This window comes from Cydia fagiglandana, chromosome 26 (genome assembly GCF_963556715.1).
Source record: "Cydia fagiglandana chromosome 26, ilCydFagi1.1, whole genome shotgun sequence".
Lineage (NCBI taxonomy): Eukaryota > Metazoa > Arthropoda > Insecta > Lepidoptera > Tortricidae > Cydia > Cydia fagiglandana.
The window spans coordinates 7110804-7130832 of NC_085957.1; the positions used below are offsets into that span (position 1 = coordinate 7110804).

General features: G+C 44.6%; 1 protein-coding gene across 1 annotated transcript; it reads right to left on the minus strand.

The window, feature by feature from the left end:
• Positions 1 to 1503: 1503 nt before the first annotated feature.
• Positions 1504 to 19794, minus strand: LOC134677341 (zinc finger protein 607-like). Its single transcript, XM_063535776.1, has 17 exons — positions 19514 to 19794; positions 18900 to 19016; positions 17868 to 18261; positions 15479 to 15864; positions 13914 to 13999; positions 12436 to 12630; positions 10370 to 10471; positions 10088 to 10177; positions 9947 to 10036; positions 9524 to 9613; positions 8678 to 8767; positions 7973 to 8062; positions 6657 to 6759; positions 5608 to 5717; positions 4146 to 4257; positions 1662 to 2342; positions 1504 to 1626 (listed from the first exon to the last, which is right to left on the minus strand). The coding sequence occupies exons 1-17, from the start codon at positions 19634 to 19636 to the stop codon at positions 1504 to 1506; spliced, it is 2982 nt and encodes a 993-aa protein (XP_063391846.1). The 5' UTR covers positions 19637 to 19794.
• Between the last annotated feature and the right edge of the window lie 235 nt (positions 19795 to 20029).

Below are 20029 nucleotides of genomic sequence, written 5' to 3' on the forward strand. Positions count from 1 at the left end.
TAGCGCCCTCTACGCAGAGTTTTACGTAGTCAGGGATGCGAAACTTCTGACATCGGGCAAACTCGGCTCCTTTCGGCTCATCATTGCTCCGAGCAATTATTAGGGTTGGCACAACTTGACGTCCCTTTGCGTGCACGACCACAGATAAGATAATGGCTTGCATTTTGAGAACCCTAAATAGCCGAAAGAGACAGTGCCATATATTAGAAAGGTACAGCATGATTCGACCCTGAACCGCTGTCAAACTTCGGTTTTGTAGGAAGTGTACTAGAGGGAGCAAATAGTAGCGGGCTAGCGGGTGGTTATGCCTGGGGACCGAAGTGCGCTGAGAGTTGGTCGGAAGTTATACATATAGCAACTGACTTTTAAAACTCCGTAAGCGCGATGTAGGTCTCTTACTAATTGCGTTCTAGCTCCCTAACGCCATCTGTTAGATTATTATGGCACGACGTTGGCAGTGACAGCTAGAGGAGACGCCACATGTCCTTTCTTTACGGTAGTACTATCAGTGGCGTAGCTAGCATGGGTGGCACCCGGTGCGGAAATTGTGGGTGTCACCCCAAAATTCAATCAAAATTGTAAAATATATTAAAAGAATAATTGTAATTTTTGTTGAATAGCTCAGGATTTACTCCATCGCTGTCATTTTACGAATTATTATAGGTGGCAGGTGGTGACACTACTGATGTTCATGGTCCCCCCCCCCCCCTAGCTACGCCACTGAGTACTATTATTTATTCTGTGTCTTTAGTCTTCGCATCAACTTTCTTAAGCCTATTGTTTTTCATCGGTATCTTGTGCTTGTACCGTCCGTGCAGGTAGAGGGCGCTCTTGTGCCCGAAGTCCGCCCCGCACAGCGCGCACACGAACGGGCGTGCGCCTGTGTGCGTGTTGATATGATCCGAGAGGGTATTTTTATCCTGAAAATAAACTTTTCAGTGAAATACTGTTAAGGTGGCCACTGACGAGCCTTCCAACAGTCCAAATTGCGTGGCTGCAATCCAAAATCGCTCCGTGAATGTCAAAAACGTACAATGTTTAATATTAGGATACCGTCCATTTGGATGAATCCATTGTAACGGCATCCAATTGGAAGGCTCGTCAGTGGCCTGCTTTAGAGTCAGACCAAGATAATTCTGCAACGATTTTGAGCACACGCAGTGCAAGTGTTATTTATACGTTATAATATCATAGAAGTTTGACGTTTGAAACAAAACCGAGAAACTGAATTAAACTAATATTTTTCTACTATGATTTTCTATTTATTATGAGTAATCAAATATACTTGTGTGTCGTTCGGGGCCCCCTGAAGATGGGGGCTCTGGGCACGGGCCGCGTGTCTTATGGTAAAGACGGTACTGACAAATGTTCACCTTGAAGCCCTTCCCGCAGTGGTCGCATATCTTGTCTCGGGGTGCCACATAGTTCTCGTGCATCAGCCGCCGGTGCCGCGCCCGGGTCGACGAGGACTGGCACATGTAGCTCGGTCTGCCAGACATTAAACTACAAATGTTCACCTTGAAGCCCTTCCCGCAGTGGTCGCATATCTTGTCTCGAGGTGCCACATAGTTCTCGTGCGTCAGCCGCCGGTGCCGCGCCCGGGCCGACGAGGACTGGCACATGTAGCTCGGTCTGCCAGACATTAAACTACAAATGTTCACCTTGAAGCCCTTCCCGCAGTGGTCGCATATCTTGTCTCGGGGTGCCACATAGTGCTCGTGCGTCAGCCGCCGGTGCCGCACCCGGGTCGACGAGGACTGGCACATGTAGCTCGGTCTGCCAGACATTAAACTACAAATGTTCACCTTGAAGCCCTTCCCGCAGTGGTCGCATATCTTGTCTCGGGGTGCCACGTAGTGCTCGTGCGTCAGCCGCCGGTGCCGCGCCCGGGTCGACGAGGACTGGAGCATGTAGCTCGGTCTGCCAGACATCAAACTACAGATGTTCACCTTGAAGCCCTTCCCGCAGTGGTCGCATATCTTGTCTCGGGGTGCCACGTAGTGCTCGTGCGTCAGCCGCCGGTGCCGCGCCCGGGTCGACGAGGACTGGCACATGTAGCTCGGTCTGCCAGACATTAAACTACAAATGTTCACCTTGAAACCCTTCCCGCAGTGGTCGCATATCTTGTCTCGGGGTGCCACATAGTTCTCGTGCGTCAGCCGCCGGTGCCGCGCCCGGGTCGACGAGGACTGGCACATGTAGCTCGGTCTGCCAGACATTAAACTACAAATGTTCACCTTGAAACCCTTCCCGCAGTGGTCGCATATCTTGTCTCGGGGTGCCACATAGTTCTCGTGCGTCAGCCGCCGGTGCCGCGCCCGAGTCGACGAGGATTTGAACATCTAAACAAACATCCATACTTATCCTATAGGCGCCCATACGTCAAAACTTGCCAAGCAAAATGAAATTTTATTTTGTCAACACAAAGTTCAAATTAGAATAGAACAGGAGACCTTTTTATAGGTCTGTGGGCGGCTAGAGTTATTATAAAGGCGAAAGTGTGTCTGTCTGTTTGTTTGTTACCTTCACGCTTAAGCCGCTGAACCCATTTAGTCGAAATTTGGTATAGAGATAGTTTGAGTCCCGGGGAAGGACATACGATAGCTTTTATGTCGGAAATCATCCCTGAAGAGAGTGCAAAGGGGGGTGGAATTGAAAAAGTCGATGAATTGCCTAATAAATGAAGTAAGCAAGGCGCGAATTGAATGATTGCTATTAGCATTATCCAGGCGCTATACCTACTTTAGCTGCTGTCACTAATTTCACGCAGACGAAGTCGCGGGCAAAAGCTAGTATGATATAAGGGTTCCGTACCCAAAGGGTAGAAACGGGACCCTATTACTTAGACTCGGCTGTCCATATGTCCGTCTGTCTGTCACTAGGCTGTATATCATAAACCGTGATAGCTATACAATTGAAATTTTCACAGATGGCGTATTTCTGTAGCCGCTATAACAACTAATACTAAAAACAGAAACAACAAACGTCATTTTTTTACGTGACGTAGTATAAAAATAAAATAAAAACCCGGCCAAGTGCGAGTCGGACTCGCGTTTCTAGGGTTCCGTACATAAGTCCGATTCACGCTTGATTGCACATTTGTAATAGGTTTTCCCGTCATCTATAGGTAAACAACTATTTTGTGTAAGTATTTTTTTTTAAATTTTAGACCCAGTAGTTTCGGAGATAAAGGGGGGAATGGTCATATTTTGCCTATTTTCTTAAATAACTTCGAACCTATGTATTTTAAAATTATAAAAAAGACATATCCATCTTTGAATCACTAATTTACATGTGTGTTCGGGAACACACGACTACACTCGGTGCAGTTATGTCTGTGTACAATACTGTATTTTATTGTACCCAAAGGCAGGCGTGGCTCACTCCGCGAATTCGTCGCGTCGCGACAAGTACATGAGGTTCACACCAATGTTGGTGTCTAGCAGTAGTGGTTGCCGCGCACCGCTATGGAACGGAGGCCTGCTCGCGCTTGCGGTAGCGGTCATATCTGTCTTAATAGAGAGTGAACCTGTACCTAGTACTATGATCTATTATGTGTAGTATCAGAGTGCAGTGCCTTACCACGCAAAGCGAGATGACATTTACAGTGCCCACAGCTCACTTTGGACGTAGTTTAAGATCATACCCGGTTGTGTTTGTTGAGCCAACAGGAGTGGTCATTTCTCCATACAAGCGTACTCGACTGTTTCCTCCGTGGGTTTTGATGCTAGAGCAATGATTTTTTCAACACAGATTAATATTGTCAATATCTGCGTCGGACCGTTTTGCTTTTTTTGATATTTTTGTTTTTTAAGGCGCTAGAGCCCTTCAAAAATGGCCAAAATGGCCTAATTGACTATGCCGCAATGAGAGGCGTAGTATTCAAAACTGATATCAATTAGCCAAAAAAGCAAAACGGTCCGACACAGATAATTTCATAATCATTTAGATTTCCAAATTTGGTTACGATTGGTTAAGTTTTGGAGGAGGAAACAGTCGAGTACGAAACCTCGATTTTTGAGATTTTTACGCGGGATTTTTCGCCTTGTGTTTATCGCACTAGTTTTAGGAGCTGCTTCCGTTAGCGAGACGGGTATATTTACCTAAATTATTTAAAACTCAGCTCCTGTTTCGTCTTAAGTTACCTCGTGGCAGACTTGGCACTCGTATTTCCGTTCGTCTCTGTGCACGCGCGCCACGTGCTGACGCAGCAGGCCCCTGTTCGGGAACACTCGACTACACTCTGTGCAGCTATGCCTGTGTACAATCACAGAATAATAAATAGTACTACCGTACAGAAAGGAAACTTCCTACCCACTCAACCGTCCGGCCCGCGAGACTGTTTTCCTGTGAACCGTCCGGGTTTTTTTGGCAACGCACGCCCCGCGCAGCGCATTCACAACTTTCTACAAAAATTATAACTACACTGTCATCTAATTTTTTTAGAGCTATTTAGTTAGGCTACGTTGTCGCATCAAGAGAATTAGTAAATAATGCCGAAATATTCCGTTAGATGGCTCTGAAATCAATTCATTCTTCCACCCCTTTGGATAGTAAGGTTCCCGCGGACGGTTAAGAGCATACTTTTTTCGGATACTATGGTATCGTCGGACGGTCAAGTGGCTACGAAAACGAAGTTTGACGGCGGTTCAGGGTCGAATCATGCTGTCCCCTTCTAATATATGGCACTATCCCTTTCGGCTATTTAGGGTTGTCAAAAATCAAGTGATTATCTTATCTGTGGTCGTGCACGCAAAAGGAAGTCAAGTGGTGCCAACCCTAATAATTGCTCGGAGCAATGCTTAGCCGAGCGGAGCCGAGTTTGACCGAAGTCAGGAGTTTCGCACCCCTGGCACAATACGATATCGTAAGTGGTATGCAGACGGGACTGATCAAATCGGTTGATTTGATCATAAATGAAATTGGTGTCAATCTCCAATTTTAGATATATGGTGATATTAGAGACTTCTAAATTGAAAAAATGCCCCAGAACGAAAATACTGGCCTCACAAATTGGTATTCTTGCGTCCGCAACTTATTTTATCGGTAATATCGGTCATTATCGGTGGTTGAATTCGGCGAGCCAAATTGGTATTTGCGTCCGCACCTCCTGATTCGACCGGGCTATTCAATCAGATTGGCGAAACATTGACTAATCTGGATACGCCTTTAGGGCCACCCCACATCCGGCGTCTTTCGAGCGTCGGCGTCTACAATTCTATGGCCGCTGCTCGACGCAACGTCGACGCAACTGCGCAGCGACGTCATTTTCCATATCGCTGAGTGGCGCTGACCAGACGCCGACGCTCGAGGGACGCTAGATGTGGGGTGGCCCTTACTGTATTTAATTAAGTAGTACATTACAATACACGTGCGTAAAGTAAGAAATTCGCAACTAGCGATCAATGGCGACTGAAGGGAGTGTTTTAAATCGACACGAGTTGCGAATTACCTATTCGCACGTGTATCGTACAACGTATTACAGTACATTAACTACATATGGCCATTTAAATTTTCGACGTAGTTACGTAATGTGCTTATTATAACACACGGTGTCGTAATGGAGCACCAGATCTACTGTAAACGATTAAAAATACAATAACTTACGTGAGCAGTCCCTTGGAAATATGTTCGCTCGCGTATTTCATGTGATTATTGTATGAGTAACTATTTTTGAACTGCTTGTCACATTGTGCGCAATACATCACGTCATCCTTCTGTAATAAAAAATACAATACAACACAAATCTGCGGAGACTGCTTACCATCAGGCGGGTCGTATGCTTGTTTACCACTGACTTAGTATAATAATAGTTATTTACGATACAAGTGGACAAATTAGGAAACTCCCTTCGGTCGTATTTTAAAATTCGCCAGTCGCATGAGTGGCGAATAGATAATTTGCAACGTGTATCGTACAAGGTTTTACAGTTTTCAGGCCCTTTCAATATTCGAAGTAGTTACGTAATGTGCATATTATAGCACAGGGTGTCGTAATGGAGCACCATATCACAGGGCAGATACGCCATACATCAAGAATCCTTTGCGTTTATACGTGTGCGCGGCACGTCTGTACACGCGTCATTGTGTATGCGTGGGTAAGTCGCTTTACTGAGAGGACGCCAGAAGTCCGCCAGATTCATGTCGCGGGCAGTCGCGAGCGAGGTAATGCGAGTCGGGGCGGGGCGGGGCGTGGCCGTTCTGTATGATAATACTATTACTTATTCTGTGACCATATGTACTGTAATCACAGACAAAACATCTTCCAGACTAAGCATAGTCGCGCTACCCCCTCTGCCACGCATACGGTAATTTTACTCCATGCTCGAGTCGAAAGTGTCTTTGTGTGACGTCCGTGTCTTTGAACGGACCAATCACGGCACGGGACTTCGCTCACCTCGTCCCGCGCACCCCCGCATTTTTCGAGTTTAGACCAATTATTTCATGCATCATCGGTTGCATGAAATAATTGGTCTAAACTCGGGCTGAGGATTCCTAGCCTATGGGTGTAATACAACAACCAAACTTCTCTTGTCAGACCTGTGGTAGACCATGTCGATCTCGCATCGGTCTATTCAGCCACCAAAAACGGTGTTACACGATAAATCGTCTGATATAGACGAAAAGGCCTATGATGATGATGGGTGTAATACTTACGGGTGAATGCACTCGAGTGACGTGCGAGTAGAGGTGTTGTTTGATCTTGAAACTCTTGTCACACTCTGAGCACTTAAATGGCCGGTCGACGTCCTTATGCGTACTGCAGACATACGAACAAATATTATACTACTTGCTTGGAGCTTGCTACAGACAGGTCATCTTGGCGGTCGACCATTTTTAATCGCATTAAACTGTTTGAGGAAAACCGCCTCAACATCTTAGACGCAAAACGCCAACAACGTAAAGAGAGACCGAAGCCCTCTTACACGTATACATATAATGCGTCTGGCCAACTCCATTTTACCTGCAGAAGAGTCTTTAAGACCAAGTTCGGCCTGGCCAGCCACATTCGGGCCCATAATAGGCGTAATCCGTAATTTTTTTTTTGAGGTCGCCGTCATTGAAATCGATGAGGAGAACGATATATACTACTTGCAGTCTTGGGGTTAAGCTGCCGAGCGGCCTCCCGAACCGTGGCGAAACGTGGCAATGCCAGGAAGATGACTAAGAGCGAAAACATAATTTTCATTTCTCAGGCTCTGAAAGAGGGTCACTGTTGTTCTAAAAGGTGTGCAAAAAATGATACGTTTCTGAGAGCATTTTAGGTTCCAAGGACGATTCTATTCTATTAATTTTTTACGATAAGCAATTGAAATTTCGGTATAAATGGATTTGTTATACAATTTCTACTCTGATATTTGACTCCCCATTCCATAAATAACGCCTAAATTGTTAATTGAAAATACCCTAAAAAATACTATAATAATTTATATTATACTTAGTCATGTTTTAAAAAAAACACACGCCTCTTATTCGAAATGAAAAGAAGAGTGTTTAACTCGGGTGAAAGGCATAATTTCTAGAGATGCACCGGATATCCGGCTACTATCCGGTATCCGGCCTATCTGGCCCTCTTTTTAGTATCCACCCGGATACCGGATAGTAATTTTGCTTGATTTTGGAGTCAACAAATTGGATTTAAGAAACCGTCATGGTCATAATCGTACTCGTTTATTATTTTAAAACATTTTAAACATTCCACTATTGCACGCGCACTCATTTTCGAACCTAGAAATGAGTCCACGCGAACTTTCACTACGAAACAGATCAAAGCTTGCACAACGCGCACCTGAAAAACTGAAAACTAGGTATAATTTCGCCGGCCGAATATTCGTCGGCCGAATACCGAATATCCAGCCCATGATCAGGCCGAATATCCGGTATCCGGCCAAACAGCTATCCGTTGCATCTCTAATAATTTCTGCCTCGGACTATTGGCGAAACTACCTTCCAGAGCAACCCTCGATACTCACAGCATGTGGCACTTCATGCGAGCCACGAACACCCCCTTGCCGCACTGAGGGCAGGGCTCGCGGCCGTGACCGCGCACGTGGGTCAAGTATCTTCATACAGTGTAGATGCTGGAACCTTACAGAGCGGTCCTCGGTACTCACAGCATGTGGCACTTCAGGCGAGCCATGAACACGCCCTTGCCGCACTGGGGGCAGGGCTCGCGGCCGTGACCGCGCACGTGGGTCAAGTATTTTCATACAGTGTATGTGCTGGAACCTTACAGAGTGGCCCTCGATACTCACAGCATGTGACACTTCAGGCGAGCCACGAACACCCCCTTGCCGCACTGAGGGCAGGGCTCGCGGCCGTGACCGCGCACGTGGGTCAAGTATCTTCATACAGTGTAGATGCTGGAACCTTACAGAGCGGTCCTCGGTACTCACAGCATGTGGCACTTCAGGCGAGCCATGAACACGCCCTTGCCGCACTGGGGGCAGGGCTCGCGGCCGTGACCGCGCACGTGGGTCAAGTATTTTCATACAGTGTATGTGCTGGAACCTTACAGAGTGGCCCTCGATACTCACAGCATGTGACACTTCAGGCGAGCCACGAACACCCCCTTGCCGCACTGAGGCCAGGGCTCGCGGCCGTGACCGCGCACGTGGGTCAAGTATTTTCATACAGTGTAGGTGCTGGAACCTTACAGAGCGCCCCTCGATACTCACAGCATGTGGCACTTCAGGCGAGCCACGAACACCCCCTTGCCGCACTGAGGGCAGGGCTCGCGGCCGTGACCGCGCACGTGGTTCAAGTATCTTCATACAGTGTAGGTGCTGGAACCTTACAGAGTGGCCCTCGATACTCACAGCATGTGGCACTTCAGGCGAGCCACGAACACCCCCTTGCCGCACTGAGGGCAGGGCTCGCGGCCGTGACCGCGCACGTGGGTCAAGTATCTTCATACAGTGTAGGTGCTGGAACCTTACAGAGCGCCCCTCGATACTCACAGCATGTGGCACTTCAGGCGAGCCACGAACACCCCCTTGCCGCACTGAGGGCAGGGCTCGCGGCCGTGACCGCGCACGTGGGTCAAGTATCTTCATACAGTGTAGGTGCTGGAACCTTACAGAGTGGCCCTCGATACTCACAGCATGTGGCACTTCATACGAGCCACGAACACCCCCTTGCCGCACTGAGGGCAGGGCTCGCGGCCGTGACCGCGCACGTGGGTCAAGTATCTTCATACAGTGTAGGTGCTGGAACCTTACAGAGTGGCCCTCGATACTCACAGCATGTGGCACTTCAGGCGAGCCACGAACACCCCCTTGCCGCACTGAGGGCAGGGCTCGCGGCCGTGACCGCGCACGTGGGTCAAGTATCTTCATACAGTGTAGGTGCTGGAACCTTACAGAGTGGCCCTCGATACTCACAGCATGTGACACTTCAGGCGAGCCACGAACACCCCCTTGCCGCACTGAGGGCAGGGCTCGCGGCCGTGACCGCGCACGTGGGTCAAGTATCTTCATACAGTGTAGGTGCTGGAACCTTACAGAGTGGCCCTCGATACTCACAGCATGTGGCACTTCAGGCGAGCCACGAACACCCCCTTGCCGCACTGAGGGCAGGGCTCGCGGCCGTGACCGCGCACGTGGGTCCAGTATCTTCATACAGTGTAGGTGCTGGAACCTTACAGAGTGGCCCTCGATACTCACAGCATGTGGCACTTCAGGCGAGCCACGAACACCCCCTTGCCGCACTGAGGGCAGGGCTCGCGGCCGTGACCGCGCACGTGGTTCAAGTATCTTCATACAGTGTAGGTGCTGGAACCTTACAGAGTGCCCCTCGATACTCACAGCATGTGGCACTTCATACGAGCCACGAACACCCCCTTGCCGCACTGAGGGCAGGGCTCGCGGCCGTGACCGCGCACGTGGGTCCAGTATCTTCATACAGTGTAGGTGCTGGAACCTTACAGAGCGGTCCTCGGTACTCACAGCATGTGGCACTTCAGGCGAGCCATGAACACGCCCTTGCCGCACTGGGGGCAGGGCTCGCGGCCGTGACCGCGCACGTGGGTCCAGTATCTTCATACAGTGTAGGTGCTGGAACCTTACAGAGCGGTCCTCGGTACTCACAGCATGTGGCACTTCAGGCGAGCCATGAACACGCCCTTGCCGCACTGGGGGCAGGGCTCGCGGCCGTGACCGCGCACGTGGTTCAAGTATCTTCATACAGTGTAGGTGCTGGAACCTTACAGAGCGGTCCTCGGTACTCACAGCATGTGGCACTTCATGCGAGCCACGAACACCCGCTTGCCGCACTGAGGGCAGGGCTCGCGGCCGTGACCGCGCACGTGGGTCAAGTATCTTCATACAGTGTAGGTGCTGGAACCTTACAGAGCGGTCCTCGGTACTCACAGCATGTGGCACTTCATGCGAGCCACGAACACCCCCTTGCCGCACTGGGGGCAGGGCTCGCGGCCGTGACCGCGCACGTGGTTCAAGTATCTTCCGTAATTACTGCAAAGTGACAAACGGTTATTAAGAGGAAATAAAACCGGACAAGTGCGATCGGACTCACCCACCGAGGGTTCCGTACTTTTTAGTATTTGTTGTTATAGCGGCAACAGAAATACATCATCTGTGAAAATTTCAACTGTCTAGCTATCGCGGTTCGTGACATGCAGCCTGGTGAAATACGGACGGACGGACGGATAGTCATAGGGTCCCGTTTTACCCTTTGGGTACGGAACCCTAAAAACGGGGCACTCCATATAAACGTAGTCCCTATTTTCCGCTCTGGAAAACGTCATTATACAGGGTGGCTAAAAAATAACTGCACTCCCGTTGCCTGGGAGGTTTTGGGATTATACTGAGCAACTTTTACTATGGTACCAACCACGAAATTGCGAAAAAAAATTTGGCTGTTTCATACATTTTGGCTGGTCCATTTTCTATGGGACGGTAAGTTTTTTTTTCGAGCAGCAGTACTATTAATACCGCTACTTGACGCTAGATGTCGACTATGAAAATGGAAGGCGTTTTGGTAGGTAAGAAAATTGATGTATGGAGTGAACACGCTTGCTTCTTATTTCAGACCGAGACGACCGGTTTAAGATAAGATAAGATTTCTATATTGTCAAAGATAAGATATACGGCGCGATTCGGGAAATGAATTAGAAATTCACTAGATATGAAATAGTAACGGTATGTGACGTTCCACGGCGAAAGGTACCTTATGGCCGCAATAATATTGATGGAGCGGCGTTAATAATAGCGTAAGCGCCAACCGCCATAGGGTAGCCTTTGCCGTGGAACGTCGCATATCGTTACTATTTCATATCTAGTGAATGTCTAATTCATTTCCCGAATCGTGCCGATAGATAGATAAGATAAGATAAGATTTCTTTATTGTCAAGTTTGGCCTAGCGGGTAGAGACCCTGCCTGCGAAGCCGCGATGGTCTTGGGTTCGAATCCCGGTAAGGGCATTTATTTGTGTGATGAGCAGATATTTGTTCCTGAGACATGGATGTTTTCTATGTATATATTTCAATTCAATATATTTATTTCAGACTGCATAGGTCCATAACATTGTTAGTATTACAAGTACTTACATTTAAGAGTTAGTGCCTACATACTAAACATACATTAAAATAATTAATAATTATTATAATATCCACGACACAAAACTAATTAACATGTAATAATAATATATTAATTGTATATTATATATATCGTTGTCTGAGTACCCACATCACACGCCTTCTTGAGCTTACCGTGGGACTTACAAGGAAGGGTACCCAACTGTCCGACTCCGATTTGATTTATTTTGATATATGTTATAGAGTAGTCTAAAATAACGGACACGTATTTTTTTTAGCTGCCCAAACTCAACCAGTTAGGAGAAAATGGCCTTCAAAGTACTGAAAATTGACCAAACCTAATTTCTATGAAAAACTTTTTTCAAAAAATTGATAATTAATTACTGGTTTCGTTATATGTTGGAGAACATGAATAAAGAATGGGGACGTGTTTTGTCATTTCACCACAAACTCATTTTTTATATAAAAAAAATACGTATAATAAAAAGTTTTTCATAGAAATTAGAAGGTTTGGTCAATTTTCAGTACTTTGAAGGCCATTTTCTCCTAACAGGTTGAGTTTGGGCAGCTAAAAAAAATACGTGTCCGTTATTTTAGACTACTCTATAAGTTCTATAACATATATCAAAATAAATCAAATTTGAGTCGGACAGTTGGGTACCCTTCCTTGTTAGTCAATTTGCGTATGAATGTCCCTAAAATATTTATTTATTTATCTTTGGTTAAAACCAGAATCAGAATCAGAATCAAGGATTTTATTCGTGATAAACTTAAAACTAAGATTACATACATACCAGAGTATAACTTAAAAACTACAAATATTAATAAGATTGGCAAGCGTTAAAGTTTACCACGAAATGGGCTCGCCTCAGCTTACTGACCCGAAGGTCAGCGCTGATCTTCCGGCGAGACCATTTGTGGGCCACGAACGCAGCCGAAAAGATACGTACGTCAATAGTTTTGAGCAGATGTCGCAGTTCCAAGCAATAACAGGGACCCTGTGTGCGACCTCGCAGTGCCGCCGCATCGAGTTAACGGAGTCCCACGCGTGGGCGCAACGGGTACACTTCAACAGTCTGTGGGGATAAAATATGTGAATATGAATACGGTATTTGACTATAATCAGGCGTGTCTTTTTTTTTTATTATTATGAATGGGCTTACTCATGGCCACAGACTAGCCGAGGCGTAGACGTGGCCTACGATGGAGCGAGCTCGCCCAGAAGGTGCCTGTTCACTCTTGATTTGAAGGTCTCACTCCGCGATTTCGTCGCTTTGCTACGCGTAGCTAAAAGTACATCCGTTCGGCCCCAATTTTGGGGTTAGCCAAAAGCCGCGCGTGGCGCTGTCGCCACCTAGCGGCCATAACTGTCCTGATCGTAACAGACGCGTTTTATTAGAGAGTGAGTCTTCTGTACTTAGAACTATTATTTATTCTGTGCTATAATATAATAATAATTTCAGCTTATATACGTCCCACTGCTGGGCACAGGCCTCCTCTTATGCGCGATAGGGCTTGGGCTATAGTCCCCACGCTAGCCCAATGCGGATTGGAGACTTCACATACACCTTTGAATTTCTTCGCAGATGTATGCAGGTTTCCTCACGTACTATTACTATTTGACTGTATTTAAAATAAATTTTACAGTACATATGGTCCTATTTTCCCGCACTAGAGCGTAAAATAGCACTTTTCGTGCGTATGTCAAAAGTTTAAAGGGCAATATGTACTGTAAAGCGTTGTACGATACACGTGCGAATAGGTAATTCGCAGCTCGTGTCTCCCTTCGATCGTGTTTTAATTTATCGCCACTCGTTTCCAATTTCCTCTTTTCCGCACTTGTATCGTAAATAACTAAATTTACACCATGCATGAAATAAAGCACCAGAAGATTAATAGAGAAACGTAGACAGCAGTTATTTATTAAACACAATTTCTAATTTAAAACCCGTATAAAACTATAAAGGGTAGGTAATTTGATCGTGACGTCACATGCTAGTGTTTCATATAAATTCCACAGTAGCATAATCGTTTTGACAGTTCGGTAAAAGACAATGATTTGACTAGTAGTCAAATGCCCTATTTCATGATGTGTGATGTGATTATGTGTCTAACCTACACAGACAAAACTTCCTCCAGATTGAGCATAGTCGCGCTACCCCCTCTGCCACGCATACAGTAATTTTACTCCATGTTCGAGTCGAAAGTGTCTTTGTGTGACGTCCGTGTTTTTGAACGGACCAATCACGGCACGGGACTTCGCTCACCTCGTCCCGCGCACCCCCGCATTTTTGGCATCATCGGTTGCATGAAATAATTGCTCTAAACTCGGTCTAGAGGATTCCTAGTCTATGCTTACCTATAATGCGTGTCCTTATGCGTCGCCAGGGCTTGCCCAGTATGGAACCTCAGTTCGCATATCTCGCAGGAATGCTTGCCAAACAACTGTGTACATATAAAATTACATTGATTTGTATGTCTTACCATATCATACCTTTGGGGGGCGTGCGTGGGACCGAAGGCAAGCCCTTAAGAGCCCATCAACGTGCACACTAGCGCCATTGCTAAATAATAGTGATTATTTAAATTTAACGAAAGACATTTTAAAAGGGAGGCCGCTACGTACACGGCCGTTTTAACTTTGGACGCATAGATTGACGAATCCAGCAACATAAAAACTAATCTGAATGTATTCAAAAGGTACTCAAATACAAAATACAGTACGTAGCTATAGCTAAGGTAACTTAAGGCTGGGCTTATTGGTTGATTGATTGATTTTATTATTACAAGATTTTATTTCACTTGCAATGTATGTAAGTATTTAAATATGTATTTCAAATCTTTGACCTACGTCCAGATTTTGAATGAAAGCTAAAAATTACCCTCTCAGCTTCACTGTTCTTATCCCACAGGAAAGGCGAGCCAATACGTGTGGAGACAGGTCGGTTGCAGGAATCTGCCGCTTATTTTAGGTTGGACCCCACTCCCCAACCAACCTGTTAGACCCACACAGGTTGGGCCTTACGGTAACTCCATTCCGGGCTTTAATTTTGGAGTATCCTTCTCCTATGGATTGCAAGCCAATGCTAAAAGGTCCTCCCCTGTCCCAGGAATGCACCCTTGAAGTTAACTAAATTCAACAAAAACACGATGTATGTCGTCCCAATACTAGCCCCGATGCAAATGATTTCGTCTAGTTCCGCGCAAGAATTTTGTTTATTTTAATAAATTTTACACATGAACATATAATGACCCAGTAATGGGAACCATAATAGCAATGTTTAATGTAGTTTATTTTGATCGTATAATAAAATTGCATGAGACTTATTGCTGAAAAAAAGGACTTTTCAAATACGTTGTCCAAATCATATTGTCCTCTCTTACAGCACTGCTGCATGCATGGGCTCGAAACAAAATTGTCAGTACATTGGCAGAGCCCTATTGCTTTCCCTGGTAATAGCCCTTTTCACATATGTTATAATCCTACCCGTCAAAAAAAAAATCATTTTTTTTCTTTCAGTACAAACGGTATTTCTTGTATTTGGATTTACTTATTGCAGAGTATGACCATATAAAATTAAATTACATTAGTATAAGCATTAAATATTAGTAATTTTTAAACAAAAACATTATTTTTGAACAAACGCGAGAACCTCAAAAAATGGGGTCACCTGACTAAAACATATGCATCGGGGCTCGTATAAGGCCCAGTTATACAAACGAAAAATCCAGAATTTGTCACTGAAATTAGAACCCATTCTGCAGGGAATAGAGTTGATTTTGGTTTTGTTTGAAAATTGAACGAAACAAAACAAATGCGACTCTATTCCATTTGAATATAATTTAAATTTCATTGAACTAAATAAGTACTATAGATAGGACCTTGGGCCTCAGGAGGATATACTAATTATAATAACAACATACCTCAGTATGCATCTTCTGGTGCCCCAAGAACGTCCTCCTCGTGAAAAAGGGCTCCACACATTTCTCACATTTAAACACTTCTATACTGTCTGCATAAAACTCATTCTCTCTCTTGCTCTCCCACCATCTCTGTCTCTCCTCTTCTGTCAACCTCTCTTCTGTAAAACTAGGGCCTGATGGATCGGATACTGACTTTTCAAAATTTTCAAGAGGGCGTTTTTCTACATTACTCTCAGGCATAGGGTTTTTTGGTAGAATTCGAAGAGGGCATTTTTCTACATTACTCTCAGGCATAGGGTTTTTTGGTAGAATGCGTAGTGTGGGAACTTCCATCATTGGTAGTTTTCGTTGGGGCACTGCGCTCATTGGTGGGGGGTATGAAATGTCTGAAAAAAACATTATACATCATTTATACATTTGCTACTAAACGCAAGTACTATATCGGATTTTTCTTCAATATCTCGCATGATCCATGTTCAAAATGATATACAATGTATAATTTTTAATTTTTTAACAAGCAGAAACGTCTGCGAACGATGCTATTAAGCTTAGAATAAATTTAAATGTGGAAAAATTACTGTCTTGGGTGAGACTTGAACTCACCCAAGACAGTAATTTTTGCTGGCTAGGGATGAGGTCTTGGTGGCTCAGATGGCAGAGCGCTGGAGTATCTATCCAGAGGCCGTGAGTTCAAGTCTCACCCAAGACAGTAATTTTTCTACTTTTAAATTTATTCTAAGCTTGATATTCATATGTCATAGTTTTCAATTATTTGTTTGAGTTCATTATAATGCCCATGTTACTTAACCCTTTAACTTTATATGAAATATTGAAGTACTTTTTAACACATTAACCCTTTACCAGGCTAAGGCCCACTTGCACCATTCCAAAAACCCGGGGTTAACCGGTTAAACCTGGAGTTATCATGGTTACCAGTACAATTTGACACTGGTTTGACGGTTTAACCGCTTAACCCTGGGTTAGTAGGATGGTGCAAGTGAGCCTAAGGGATATATATTTCCCACATGCAGCACTTCAAACATGTGTTTTATTTTCGATGAGTAAAGACCAGCGCAAACCGGCGGAGCGTAGCGCAGATCACCGAGGAGCATTTACGCCGCGCAGCGCACACCGGCGAGGTAAGGTACAGTCCGGCGCTCGCGGTCGGCGCACTACGGAGCACTTCGGCGCAGGCTTTAAATTTATACCTGAAGGTAATTGAAATAGGGAAGAAAATACATTGATAATTTTAAAGTGATCTGCGCTGCGCTCCGCCGGTTTGCGCAGGCCTTTAGACTGACATTTGATTGTCATTTTTGAACTGTCAGCCTGCTAAAGCGTTAACTGCCAGCAACGCATACATGCGTTCACTGTCATACAAGTGTGTTTCTAGACCACGCCAAGGGGCTGTTGCCGGATTTCATAAAAATTTCAGAAAAAAAATCTCATGGGTATGGGGTCATCCATTAATTACGTCACACGAATTTCTAGGTTTTTTGACCCCTCCCCCCTCCTTGTCACACTTGGTCACATTTGGGCAAACCCCTCCCCCCCTAGTGTGACGTCACATTTTTTCTACGAAATCGCCAAATTGAATTAAGTTAAGTACCTAAGTATTATTAATATTTTATCAAAATATTTTTGACGATATAAATATTAGTAATTTTATAACCCAAAACCTCTTAGGAAAGAAAATTAAACGTATAAAAACGATTATCGTTTTAAAAACTTGTTATTTAAATGTACAGCGAATAAAATTATCTAAATAAATTTTTGGGTTACTGATGAAGTTAAAGTGACGTCACAAAGTTTGTGTCTCCCCCCTCCTCCATGTCACAATATGTCACATTTTCTTGACCCCCTCCCTCCCCCTAAACGTGTGATGTAATTAATGGATGACCCCTATGAGTCATCATCATTCTCTTGCCCTTTTCCCATTTACTTGGGGTCGGCGCAGCATGTCTTTCTCTTCCACACCTCTCTGTCACCCGTCATCTCATCATTCACTTGCGTTCGTTTCATATCATCTCTCACACAGTCCATCCACCTTTTCCTCGGTTTTCCTCTCCTCGTACTTCCCTCCACATTCATTCGTAGTACCTTTCTCGACCATGGGGGGAAGAGCGTCCCCAAAGTAGACCCAAGATGCGTTGGGACGACGACATCAAAAGGACTGCGGGGAAGAAGTGGCTCCAGGTTGCAAAAGACCGTGACAAATGGCGTAAAATGAAGGAGGCCTACACCCGAAGGGTAGAAAAAGGCTAAAGAGAGAGAAAGAGGGAGACCTTTTTCGTCACATGACCCTCATCCCTCTGCATCACATGCCCGTACCACGCTAGGCGATTTGCCCTTACTTTTTCTGTTGAGTATCATATCATGAAATACTTACGTTTCCTATTTAAGAGTGACATTAGTGTTGCGTCCGCCAATCCAGCTCCACCCCACCCACCACCAGCTTGTCTTTGAGGAACCTGTTCCTCAAACACACTAGCTTCCCAAACCCCAGGGTTTTCATCTTCAGCTATAGGCTCAAGTTTAATCACACTTTCAAGCCTCGGTTTAACTTTATGCTGATACACTTCAAATGTAACTTCATCGTCATTCTTTCCCGATTCCATAGAAGCAAGCTTCATATTCCATTCATTACCATAATCCAAGTTAGGTTCAGTTTTTAATACTTCTATAAGAGGATTTTCTTCTGTAGGAATTTTTTGTGGGTTTGTTATTTCCAAGTGCTTGCCCTTGGATATTTTAAGCTTGGATAGACTTTGGAGTGAGATTGGCTGAAAGGATAAAAATTGCAGTCTGTATCTTAAGGTATTTAAATAAAAGTAAACAAATAATTTGTAAATTTGCAGGTAGTTATAACATTTATTGATTAACCAACCAAATACAAAACCGCCTGGAACAACCTGATTTTAAGTTTCAACTACATTATTTGATCGTGTAATGTTTTCATTTAACCTCAACTGGCTTAAAAAGCGATTTGAGGGTAGACTTTGTTTACTTTTATTTAAATACCTAAAGATACAGACTATATTATTTTCTATTTTACGTGTAAGCGAATTGGTAAACTACTGTAAGCTTATATGAGAGAAATAATTGGTATTGTATTGTATTGTATAAATCTGACAACAGGTGCTTATTTGCAGGGGTCGGAAATCGGTATTTACTCCATACAAATATACCGGTATTATTTCATTATTTGGTTTATTATTCCACTTTTAACGGGACCATCTAATAATACAAACTCGTTACCTAAATACTTGATTCAGTCCTACATAAGGAGCATAAAATAATACAAAATATTGGGCTAATTCGGGGCTTTTTAAAAATACCGGTTCCGAGCCCTGCTTGTTTGACACTTGGTACTGTCAATTTCTTGTACTTTTCTGGGTTGGGTTCAGAGGTTTTTACTTACTTGTTTGTCTATCATCCCCGCAAGAGTACCTTGTGCTTTTAGGGCTCTGTTTTTGAAATTGACCATTTTTATAACAAAATGTTTGCACTCCCAGCAAATCTTCTCGTTATTGGTCAGCTGAAATGTAACATTATGGGTGTTTATATATGTAACATTAACTTTTGTAACATTGACTTTTTGATTTGCATTTTTTATACGCTATTGGAAATTAGGAGTAAGAAATTCTACATACATAGCGTCTCTGTTTTTTTTTAAATTTTATATCAGGCACTGACGTAGCCTAGAATTAATTGCCCCAAATTCCCTAAAACTTGTTATAAAAGAAACATACAAAAGCACATACAAGTTATAACAGTATGATAGATATCCTTACATGGTAGATATTCCACCAATTCGCACGAAGCGCTTTGCTTCTACTTTCCTTATGCGCACTGCCAAGGAATGGAATTCCCTGCCGGCGTCTATATTTCCGTGTTCTTATAGCCCGGCAACCTTCAAATCAAGAGTGAACAGGCACCTTCTGGGCGAGCTCGCTCCATCGTAGGCCACGTCTACGCCTCGGCTAGTCTGTGGCCATGAGTAAGCCCATTCATAATAAAAAAAAAAATACTTACAGTCAGTTCTTTATAAAACATAGAAACGGGTTTGATATGTTGCAACGGCAGTGTAAACATTTGTCTACCCTGGCTGAGACAAGTCGCGCAAACGGCGTTTGGAGCCCTACTGTGAGTATTCATGTTTTAAAGAAATACTAAACAGATGTATCAGAACATTTGTGTAACACGATATAGGAGCATCGAGGTCCGGGGTCGGGGCTTGGACGGAGTCTTCAGACCCTCACTTGCTCAGCGAGTTTGTTTGTTTATTGGAGAAGTGGCAGCCTCATGGGCCTTTGCCAAAATACAGTAATATATCACAAGTAAAATATTTTATAATACAAAGTATTAATGCAGTTCCACCATAGTTGCACTTGACAGTTTTGACATATTCGTTCAAAAATATCGTAAGGTGGATGGCCAAAAGCTGTATTAGACGTCCGTACCGGACCGCGACCTTGGGCCGGTTAGCATATCTCTTTCTCGCTGTCTCTAAAGGCCCCTGTACACAATGGGCCAGCGCCGGCCACTCCA

Coding starts and splice junctions, on each gene's coding strand:
- LOC134677341 (XM_063535776.1), bottom strand. CDS start 19,636: ATGAATACTCACAGTAGGGCTCCAAACGCCGTTTGCGCGACTTGTCTC. Junction 10,178..10,369: donor CGCATGAAGTGCCACATGCT/GTGAGTACCGAG, acceptor CACTGTATGAAG/ATACTTGAACCACGTGCGCG. Junction 6,760..7,972: donor CGCATGAAGTGCCACATGCT/GTGAGTATCGAG, acceptor GTATGTCTGCAG/TACGCATAAGGACGTCGACC.